At 37.5% G+C, this 12,090-nt stretch overlaps 1 protein-coding gene across 1 annotated transcript in view; it reads left to right on the top strand.

Annotated features, from left to right (window-relative positions):
- The window catches only part of GPR158 (G protein-coupled receptor 158), a 328,709-nt gene that overhangs the window by 223,391 nt on the left and 93,228 nt on the right, over positions 1–12,090 (top strand). Inside the window, exon 5 of the mRNA XM_059056407.2 lies at positions 3,281–3,349. Coding sequence (XP_058912390.1) covers positions 3,281–3,349 — 69 coding nt within the window. The remainder of the gene's footprint in view (positions 1–3,280; positions 3,350–12,090) is intronic.

Below are 12,090 nucleotides of genomic sequence, written 5' to 3' on the forward strand. Positions count from 1 at the left end.
CAGTTAAAAGAACTTCCAGTACCAATAAGACAATGCGGAAATGTTTTAGGGAGCATGAGATTTCTTCTTTGTCCCTGAAGTCCCACCTATTAGGTACCTGCTCATTCTGTGAGGCCGTGAAGCCAACTCAGCCCAAGCGTATTTTGAAAGAAAAAGCACAAATTTTGAACAGGGCTTACATTTAATTATGGAACCATTTGTCGGAGTTCCAGTTTATAATTTGAAATCATGGGGCTCCTCTACTCAACCCGGAGGAAGGCAATGAAGTATTAAGAGTTCAGCATGTCCCAATGAAAAGGAGACAGGTTATTTGCTCTGAGAATATGTAACAGCATGCACCACTACAACTGTTTTTATGTGGTAGTGATTGTTGTAACATAGCTCAGAGCCCAGTGGCCCTAAACAAAGAACTTCTGTGTTCCCTGCCACCAGGCTGTTGCTCCTCTGGGGTCATTTTGGACCCCAAACTTTAAAAAAATGTTCACAGCTACTTACATATACCTCTGCGTTTTTCAAATTCATGATCCTGCTGCTGTTTTCTACCTTAAAGAATGCATACCTATTTATTACGTATCAGGCAAGATGCCAGCCATTTTTATATATGTTATATTTTATCAAAGATGTCAGGTTTAATAAGGCAAAGATGAGGATACCCATTTTACAGGTGAGGCCATTGAAGTTCAAGGTCACCTAACTAAAGTGGTTGTTTCATAATTCAAACTGAGATGACATTAACTGCAAAGTCTGTCTTTTCCATTAAGCCTTGCGGCTTCTTTTTATATCCCTTGTTTTCAAACAATATTGCATAGACTTTTTTTAATAGGCAGTCTTGTATTATATTTTGGACTCACTCTAAATTAGTGTCATTCTGGAGAAAGTTTAAAAACTGAACTATGGAGTATTCATAATTAGGTATGAATGTAATTTGCCGTGTTGGAAATTCTGCCAGCCAAAACCCATTTAAAGTCTTGCTGATAGAAGTTTTCTTTTCACTAAGAGCATCTGCTAGCTAAAATAATGACCAAAAGGGAGAAGCCACTCGAATAATCAAGTCTGTTCACTGACTAAACTTGTTTCTCCGTTTCCAAATTCTTAGATTAATGAAGACCCTGAGTTGTTTTGAGGGATTACACAAAGTATTCCTCTGTGTCTAGCAATGGCCTCCCAGTGTTTTCAAGAGGAATTAGAATTTTTCTTTCCCTGGCTGTCCAGTTATCTGACACTTTTTTGTTTTTAATGTAATGGACTTGTGGTTTAGCATTTCACTGTCCTTTTGTGGTTGCAAAATTAATTGAACTACTTAAAAGTATTTCCCTGTTAAGATATCATATTTATACCAGGTGTAATTTGTGTATACATTTTACATTGCATTGAGTGAAAACATGGGTGTTCTAGAACAACCTGTTTTTGTGTTTGTATTCTTAACCGATGTGTTTCCTCTATATTGATATTTGAACTCATCAAAGCAAAATTTATTATTCTAAATAAGATTGAGGGTTTGGTCTTTCATTTCTTGTCACAGCTCTAAGGTTTTTGCTTAGGGAAGAGAATACTATTTTGAGTCTAACAAAATATCTTAAGATTATTGAATATATTTATGCTTAGCAAACTTTAATCAGGAAGCTTATTTGAAAATCAACTTATTCTTTTGAATTTTGAGTTAATAATTTAGGCATTTCATAAAGTGAAATACCTCTGTTTTTAAATGTGATTTATGTTATTTAAATAGTGAAGCTCTGTTACTGAGTTTTGGGAACGATGTTTAGACATGGTACGAGATGTACCACTGAGATGCTAAGACCTTGTACGTATTTTTGTGTTATCCACTGAAACCATTGCTCAGATATTTGTGAAATGGCTTAGGGATAGCATTCAGAAATGCATTTATGTAAGTCTCACCTCACACTAGTCAGAATGGCCATCATCAGAAAGTCTACAAGGAACAAATGCTGGAGAGGGTGTGGAGAAAAGGGAATCTTCCTGCACTGTTGGTGGGAATATAAATTGATGCAGCCACTATGGAAAACAGTATCGAGGTTCCTTAAACTAAAAATAGAGCTACCACATGATCCAGCAATCCCACTCCTGGGCATGTATCCATAAAAGAAACTAATTCAAAAAGATATATGCACCCCAGTGTTTATAGGGGCGCTATTTACAATAGCCAGGACATGGAAACAACCCAAGTGCCCATCAACAGACAATTGGTTTAAGAAGATGTAGTATGTATACAATGGAATATTACTCGACCATAAAAAAGAATGAAATGTTGCCATTTGCAGCAACATGGATGGACCTAGAGATTATCATACTAAGTGGTGTAAGTCATAGAAAGACAAATATATGATATTACTTATATGTGGAATCTAAAAAATAATACAAATGAATCTATATACAAAACAAACTCACAGATAGAAAATAAACTTATGGTTACCAAAGGGGGAAAGGGAGGAGGGGGAGAGATAAAGTAGGAGAATGGAGTTAACAGGTACATACTACTATACATTAAATCGATAAGGGGCTTCCCTGGTGGCGCAGTGGTTGAGAATCCTCCTGCCGATGCAGGGATAACGGGTTCGTGCCCCGGTCCGGGAAGATCCCACATGCCGCGGAGCGGCTGGGCCCGTGAGCTATGGCCGCTGAGCCTGCACGTCCGGAGCCTGTGTTCTGCAACGGGAGAGGCCACAACAGTGAGAGGCCCGTGTACCACCAAAAAAAAAAAAAAAAAAAAAATTCGATAAGCAACAGGGATTTACTATGTAACACAGGGAACTATATAGTTACTATCTTGTAATAACCTGTAATGGAAAATCTGAAAATATATGTAACTGAATCACTTTGCTGTACACCTGAAACTAACAATATTGTAAATCACCTATACTTCAATTAAAAAATCAAATTAAAAGAATATCTTTTTGAAAAAAAAAGAAATGCATTTGTGGCTGATGTTTCAGCAATACAGGCAAGACATTCTGTGTCTGTGAATTTCTTAGATTGGAAGGATCTTCTAAATAGTGTTCTCAGTTCAGTGATTCAAATTTTAGACAACAAAATTCCATGAAGCCACTGGCAATATCGTTAAGTCTACCACCACCTTTATAGTCAGTCTTATTGCATGTTTCGGTTAAGTCCACCGGTCTGGAATATAAGGCAATTTCTGGTTATTTTACCCCACCAAAGAATGCTGTTCTGCTTGAGGGATTGTCACAAGAGCTTAAATTCTTCCATGCCTCGAAATGTCAATTTACATTGACATTTTTATTTTTGTTGTTGTTTTTAGAGCATCAGGGCATCGGGCCTTATTCTGTTGGAAACAATCCTTTTTGGGTCTCTGCTTCTCTACTTTCCGGTAAGTAACATATTTTTATAACTGCATTTTAAAAATAACCATTTTATTTTGCTGTATATGTATACTATATACTATATACTATACACTATATATATATATATATATATGCTTATATATATTTCTATATCTGTATGCAAGTTTGTATACCTATATCTATATTGTATACAAACAATGTAGATATAGATATATGGTAGATATATCAACAAGGGCTTGACAGATATTTAAATCCTGGCTCTTACCTATTGGGTGACCTTAGACAAGTTGATTAGCATTTCTAAACTAACCTCGGTTTCCTCTCATAAAATGGAGCTAATTATTCTTTTCTTCCCAAATTTGTGAGAAGTGTTAACTGCTTAAGTGAGCTCACATATGAAAGGCATGCTTGGTATGTACATATAAACACTGGTTTCCTTCTTCTTCCCCCTCTACCTGAATCAGAACCATGAGACACACCAAGTAGTTAATGCTGAAAATTTCCAAATGGTTACATAGACAAATAAGCAGAATAAATGTGTGTGCGGTACTAGTGGTGTGGATAATCATAACAGACCTTCCTATCACACTAGTTACATATCTGTAACCAGAATCTACTAATTCAATTCAACCACTTGTATTCAGCAGTTCTTGTGTGTTAAGCCCTTTGCTAATCTGGGAGTACTCTGTAAGTGAGAGAAACTTGCTTTCTCTTCTCAAGAAGGTTACAGCTTAGAAGAGGAGATGAGGAAGTACAGGTAATTATAATACAATGTGACAAAAGTTAGGAAGAGTAGAAGAGCAGGATGCTGTGAAGGCATTTAGGAGAGACACGTAACCAAGTCTGGGGAATAAAATATCACTTGACCAAGATCTGAAAGATGAATAGATGTTAGAGAAGGAAAAGGTAGGCCTTCCAGGGCACCAAATTCTTTTTGGTTTTCCCCTTACCTCACTAACTGCTCCATTTCAGCCTTCTTTGCTGCTTCTTAATCTTCTTTCCCTCTTTTTACTACTTGAGTGTCTCAGGACTAGTCCTTGTAGCTTTTCTTTGTCTACATTCTCCCTTGGGATCTCATCTAGCCTCAGAAGCTTTAAATGTTGTTGAATTGACAATGACTCCTAAGTTTATATCTCCAGCCTGGACTTTTCCCCAAGCTCCAAACTCACTTTCAACTGCTTACCTGACACCTCCATTGGAAGGTCCAGTAGAATTCCCTGTCATGCTCCTAACTGAGATACTGAGCCCTTCTCCATCTCCATTGACGGCAACTGCACCCTTCTGGTTACTCAGGCCCAACACCTGGGAGTCATCCTTAACAGCTCTCTTTCTCTCACATCCATCAGAAAACCATTCAAAACATAGCAAAGATCCAGCCACTGCCCTAGCCTAAACCATAGTCACTGTCTTCTGAGTTATTGCCACATTCTCTCCCTGGCCTCTCTTCCTCCGTGCTTACCCACTACGATCTGTCTATCATCAAAATATCCACCAGTTTCAGTGCCAAAGTTAGACCATGGCATTTCTCTCCTCAAAACTCTGAAAAGCTTTCTCATTTTACTTACAGTAAAAGCCAAAATCCTTAGGATGGCCTTCAAGGCCTGACATGATTTGGATCCTGCGCTGCTTTACTTCATTTTCTGATCATCTTTCCTGACTCACTGTTTACAAGCGTTGTTAATCTATCCAGGTTTTCTACTTCTTGAATTACATTTTATATTTCTCCTTAAGACAGAAATGTATTTAGGTATAATCATTTTTATTTTTCCATACAATTATCCATGTTACTTAAGTTTTCTAATTTACTAGCATAGAGTTATACACAGTAATTAATAATAGAAGCAATATAATAATACAAAGACTGTTTATCATGCCTGGTACTATTCCTGTATAAATGGCATTTGTACATTGTAACATTTAATCTTCCTGGTTGAACTACCAGGCAGGTATTTAACCAAAGTCATAGAATCACCCAGTTACAAAGTGAAAGCCTGAAATGACTTCAGTAATCTGAGTAATAATCTTAATCATCTGAATATCTTTTCTTGTGTGCCATCATCTTTTTCCTGAACCTCTGCTATTTTAAAATATATTTTCTACCCAGTAGCCAGAGGGGTATTTTAAAATATCAAATATAACCTCTCATCACTTCTATACCTTCTCAGTGTTCTTAGAATAAAGATCAAAACCCTGACATGGTTTATGATGTTATGTAAGTGTGGTCCTTACCCCACCCCTACCCCCCAGCCTCATCCAATACTACTTTTTTTTTTTTTTTTTTTTTTTTTTGGCGGTACATGGGCTTCTCACTGCCGTGGCCTCTCCCATTGTGGAGCACAGGCTCTGGACGCGCAGGCTCAGTGGCCATGGCTCATGGGCCCAGCCGCTCCGCGGCATGTGGGGTCTTCCCAGACCAGGGCATGAACCCGTGTCCCCTGCATCGGCAGGCGGACTCTCAACCACTGCGCCACCAGGGAAGCCCTCCAATACTACTTTTCTCCTCACTTTCTGTATCTACCTACCCTGACCTTCTTTCAGTTTTTAAATGAAACAAGATCTCTCTCATGGTAGGTATAATAATGGCTCCCCAGAGATGCCCACAGTCCTAATTCCTGGAACCTGTGAATATGTTATCTTATATGGAAAAGGGAACTTGGCAGATGTGATTAAATTAAGGACTTCAAAATAAGGAGATTATTCCAGATTATCTGAATGGCCCAAGTTTCCTAAGTGAAAAAGAGAAACAGAAAAGAGAGAGTCAAGGAGACAGCATCATGAAAAATATTGGACTGGCTACTGCTGGCTTTGAAGATGGAGGAAGGGGCCACAAGCCAAGGAATGCACCTCTAGGAGCTGGAAATGGTGAGGGAACAGACTCTCCCCTTGATTTTAGTTCCATGAGACCCATCTTGGACTTCTTACTTCCAGAACTGTAAGATAATAAATCTGTACTATTTTAAGCCACTACATTTGTGCTATATTACAGCAGCAACAGGAAACTAATGTGCTTCTTCTCATAGGACCTTTTTGCATGCTTTTCCTTCAGTTTTGAAGAATCCTCCTCTCTTCTTTCCTCCCATTCCCGTCTCACCAATTCTTCTGCCTGTTGACAACTAGTCATCCTTTAGATTTCTACTTAAATATCACTTTTCCAGAAAAGCTTTCCTTGAGCACAAACTAAGTCAAATTCCTTATAATAACTTCACATGGACTTCCTTTCTTAACCTCACCTAAGTATACACTCAGAAGTGCAATTGTTTGGTTAGTGTTACTCTCCCACACGGTCTCTAGTTGAGTGAGAGCCACGGCCTGTTGCTGTGTGGCTCACTGTTATACCTGCAGCACTTAGCCCAGCACCTGTCACCATGGTTGAAGCACAGTAAATATGCAGTGAATGAATGAATGAGGTTATATTTGGATGCATTTAGAACTGTAGCCTAAACTAGTGGCTATTGTCCTATTGAAATAGCCTCCAAAGAATCTGCTTGATTGTGGAAGACCAAGAATGATAGTTCTATTCATACTACTTCATTTAGTGCCTACAGCGAGGCGTTAAAACACTTTTTAATGTTATTTTTAGGTGTTAGCAAATTTGGGTTTATTTTTTACTTATTCAAATCAAGTGGCCATAATAAGGAGCATGGCCTAAAAGCTATAGAATTTTAAAGCCTCTTAAACAGAAGTATTCTAGAAAAGAAGGACATTTGAAAGAATAGTAAATGTTAGGCTGCTAAATGTTCAAAGTAGTTATTAGAGACCCTTTCATTGACTTGGGATCCAATCTTGAAAGCCACCTAATGGATCTATACTTGTGATGATATCAAGTACAAAGAAAAAGAGGAGAGCGAAATGGAAATTTAAAAAGAATAAAAGGCAGCACTTCTGCTTGACAGTTCTGTTGTGCCTGGGAGGAAAAAAACAAAAGTAGACTTACCAAACCAATTCTATCCAACATGGATATTAGGATGCCTCATCATGTTGATTTCATACTAACCGTCTAGTTCATTTTCATAACACAAATTCTTTCTGCAACTGCTTGAAATATTAATGTGTAGCTCTCAATTTCATGCTGCATACCTTGGTTTTTAAATAAGTTAGTGTTCATGCTCTGATAGCAGAAAGGGCCAAATTATTTAATGAAGATTTGGATGTAGCATAAGATACAGGAGGAGGAAAGACATTAAAATATATTATTGATTGAGTATGGAAAGGGAAGTAATTTTATTTTAGGTGAGAGAATGGAAGATGATGTCTCAGAAATTGATGATAAAATCTTTGGCTACGTAGGGAATGTTTATGCACATGGGTGTATGTGCATAGAGCATTCTTGACAAGAAGAAAAACTTGGTCATTAGACCAGAGCTTATTGGCTTCCTTGGGTGTTGCAGAGTGAAGTTTATGACTTTGGGCTAGAGTTTTTGCTATAAGGAGGACCTCTATAATAAGTGATAAAGGTGATTAAGTAAACCTAATATAGCCAAATGATCTAATTACTTGATGGTGTAAATGTGACCTATATTTATTTATCTGTTAAATATTAATATCTTACTACTTTCTCTGTTCCTTGTGTGACCTATACCAGAATTGCTCATAAAATTTTTACTTGGGGTTGCAGTTTTTTTAAACCGTGTTCTTGAGTAAATTAGAATTGTTTTTCGGGCTGGGTAGCTCCATGGAAGGACGCTTTGAGGAGATTCACTGTTCTACTGAGTTGTTATGCAGTGAGCCTTTTCTTTTTATGCTGCATATTGTTGTACAGATTTGCAAGAATTAAGGTTATTTTTGCCTTTTCTAAGCAATCTTAGACTACAGACGATTTCATAACAATGCTTATATTGGAAAGTCCAAATTAGAGATTATCATCATTGTCTAGATAAGGACAAACCAAAATCTGACTAAATTTAGCATTGTTATAATTGGGTAGCAGAGAGCTGAAGCTTTTAAAACATTTTCTTACAGTTTCTCAAAAGAAACTCATGATTTGAAGTCCACACATGTGAACAAACGATTAGTCCTCATAATCACCTAAAAAAACTTTGATGCAATTTATAAAAGAAAGAAAAAAAGAGCTTTAAAAAAATCAACTAAAGTATATTTTTCTTTCTAAATCACATAAAATGACATATTATGGATTCATAAAACATATTAAGTAATATGGAGTCTAGAAGTTTATTTCTGGCTTGACCAAACCACCGGTTTCAGCTAATAAAGTAAAATTTTTCCCTTTAATCTTCGTTATCTATTTGATTGATGGATGTGCCTTTCTATACAGCACACCAGTACATGTATAAATATGGTACTTATTTTCAGGTTGTTCCCCCCACCCCAGCCCACCCCAAGTCTTATAATAAAAAGAGCTGCAAAATATGAGTACTGGAAGGGACGTCAGACACACCTTAGTCTTGATTCAACCTCTGTTTTGCAAAGGAAGGAAGCGAGGCTGAGAGAAATTTCAGCTCCTCCAACTTTACTCAGCGAGATGGTGAGAAAGCCAGGACTAGACTCCAGTCTGTGGTTCCCTGGTCCAGCACTCTTCACCCTCGGACAGGACTTCTGATGGAGGGGATGGATGTGAGATGCAGATGCATTAAACTGTGTCATCAGGGAGGCTCGTGTTCTACCCCTTCATCAGTCACCTTTCCTCATGAGGCCTCCAAGGAAATAAAAGGCACAGAGGATAAAACAGGGAACCAATTTGAAATAGCTTTAGGTTTGGCACTAAGGAGTTTGATGTAAAACTCCTGTGAGCTCGGATGGACCGTGCTGTTGAGCCACGTGACGTTTCTGATATTCACTTGTGTTACCTACAAAAATAGAAATTTTGTCTCTCAAACTTAATAAACAATCCCATTAGACCATGTCAGGTTAGTTTCAGTGCCACAGAACCTCACTCAGTTAAGAGACTGCTTTTTCTGTGGTCACCCCAAAGCCTGAAACTAAAACTTGGACTTTTTCACTCCAGTGTGGAGCATGTGCCGCCTCCAGAAGCAGAGCAAAAACCGGGGGCCTGTTGCTTCCACACGCGGAGCTTGAAGGGCAGGAAATAAAGGAGGGAGGCTTGAAAGTGGGGAGGGAGGGTGAGAATCAGACCATGAGAATATAGTAGAAGCGGCCAAGTTTTCAATCCGTTACTCTTCCGTTTTATTTTGATGCTCACATTAACCCAGAATTGGCCAGTGAGAGTCCCTTCAAGCTGGCTTCTGCCTTTTTTGGATATAATTTTGCCATTCTTTGAGCACCTCCCTCCTTTCTAGTGCAACAGGAAGTACTTTCCCTACCCCAGCCCTGGAATCAGCCATTTCTCCAAGGAGCTCTGGTACTTTTTAGGGGGAAATGGTAGCAATTAAGTTCTGAGACAGGTTCACTTCCGTTGTGACAAACGTAGGGCAGAAAGTTCCCAGTTTGTTACAACTAGGCCAGTGTTTCTCAAACCTCAGTTACCTAGGAGATTTTGTAAGGAGATTTCTCCTCAACTCTAAGGTTCTATCCTTTAAACTGATCTAGAGTACATCTTACTCAGTGCCATTTAGATCCATTTAGCTTGGTACCAGAGCAAAAGAGAAGAAGGAAATCGGAAGGAAAGCTTCGACTCATGAGCACGGCAACACTTTCAGAGAAAACAATAACATGGGGGTGGCTGTTTCATGCCGAGATAGCTCAAAGCGTGTGGGGACAGAAGACTCAATCCACAAACAGCTAGAGGAGTTCCGGAATATTGCCTAAAATACTGGAATCAAAAGATGTCAGAGAACTAGACCGCCTCTTCAGGGGCGTTGGAAGCATGTGATGCCAAGTCACTTTGTTCTCTTTTCTAGTGTAGTTTAGAGGGATAGAAGGAATGGACATAAATGCCCTGGGGTCTGTGTGGTCCCACTTCTCCCCTCGTTCCTGTGCTCCTCTCCCCTACCAGCCTCCAGACAGAAGTCTGACCTGGGGTAGGGGGAATGGTTGTCCACAGGCACAGAGGCTATCCAGTGTGCGTATTCTAGGGTACTTGGTGAAGAGTCTTGGGTCAGCGATGTGTCAGCAAGTAACTAATAATGTTCTTTTAGCTGAAAGACTTTTCATAAACCGAGCCTTAAAGAGTTGAGAATTGGACACTTAGTTTGTCAGTGAAAAACAACAGTTTTCATCTTTACTAAAATAAGTACCAGTTCGACTATATGCATTTTAAAAGTACTTTGTTGTTTCTGTGAAATATAATAATTTGTTATTTACAAACTAGGACAAAATGGAAAAATACAAGGAAAAGGTAAAAGATCAACAAAAAGTTGTTATTATCCAGAGATAATCATTGTATACATTTGATCATTTTAGACATCTGTATATGCATGTATATAAATTGAAATAGAAAATGGATGGATGGTGGAAATTGAGATACAGATAAGATTATTCTGAGGTTTTTTTAACAAAAAATTTAATTGTAATCTTTATTATTTTAATTAAAAAAACTGAGGTGAAACAAGTTACTACCGATGTTTAGATAAATGAATCTTCACAATAAGGATTATTAATTCTAAAAGATCTTTCTAAAGTTAAAAAATATTATGAAACGTTTTAAAAGTTGGGTTAATTTTTTTTTTCTTAGATGTGTGTTTCAACTTTAGATATAGTATCACTTGAATTCAGCTGACAGCTAAGAAATTGAACTCAGTTTCTTTTGCCCCATCCTCCCCCACTCTTTGAGTTTTGTTAGTTAATAATTTTGAATTGTTGGTGTTTATAATATGCAATTTTGACACTATAATTCACATAGTTGTTCAACCTTAGGCCTATATTTAATGTCTTCCACTAATCTTTGTAACCTGATTTCTTCAGTCCTCAGTTCTTTATTTTGATTTGTCCCTTGGTTTTCATGCAGGAGTAATGAGTTCTGTAGTTCTTGAGTTCTTACATGCTTGAGAATCTCCACCCATTGTCCTTAAACATGAAGAATAAATTCCCTGGTTATAAAAAATTCAAGACACGCTTCCTGTTGCTCAGAATTTGTGTCTTTTGTCTGACTATTTCCAGATCTTGAAATAGCCTGATTTCTCCCTCCAATGGATGACTTGATATTTCTGCCTTGATGCCAATAAGCCATTCTTTAGTCTTGCAATTAAATGATCAAACTAGGAGTTACCTTGAAATTTATCATCCTGTTATTTTTTTTCTTAGATCATGGTGTTTCTTTTCAATATATAGATGTTAAGGCCACTTCAATTCTTGGAATGGTTTTAAATTACATCTTTAATTTTTTGTTTCTTCTTCAGGAACTTGAATTATGTATACATTGGATTTTCTTTTCCTTCTGTATCTATGTTTCTAGTCATTAGTGTATCTTTGTCCTTTTCTCTTTTGTTTTGTGTGTTTTCCTCAAGATTACATGATCTTCACACTATTCTCTATTGTGTTTGTTCTGCTTGAGTTGATTCCAATATTCCTTTAACCTCTCTAAAGTTTTTAATTTAATTTAATTTTCATTTTTATATTTCCCCCTTGCCCGACATTTTTTGGAGTGATTTTATCTCTTTCTGTTTTTCTTTTCTCTTCTTTGATCTCTAGTCTCTTTTTCTTTGAGCTTCTTTATCAGAGGAAATGTTTCCTATAAATTTTTTAGGCTATGAGAATTATTTATTTGAACTTTCATCAGTTTTCTTGGGTAATGTCACTTCTGTTATCCATTCTTCATCTGCCTTTTCCATCCAGTATTTAAACAGAGTCTGTGCTGTTTCCTTTCTGATTTTTATTTCTTTTTCATTGGGATAATTCTTTTTTATTGTGGTAA

Source organism: Kogia breviceps, chromosome 3 (assembly GCF_026419965.1).
Source record: "Kogia breviceps isolate mKogBre1 chromosome 3, mKogBre1 haplotype 1, whole genome shotgun sequence".
Classification (NCBI taxonomy): domain Eukaryota; kingdom Metazoa; phylum Chordata; class Mammalia; order Artiodactyla; family Physeteridae; genus Kogia; species Kogia breviceps.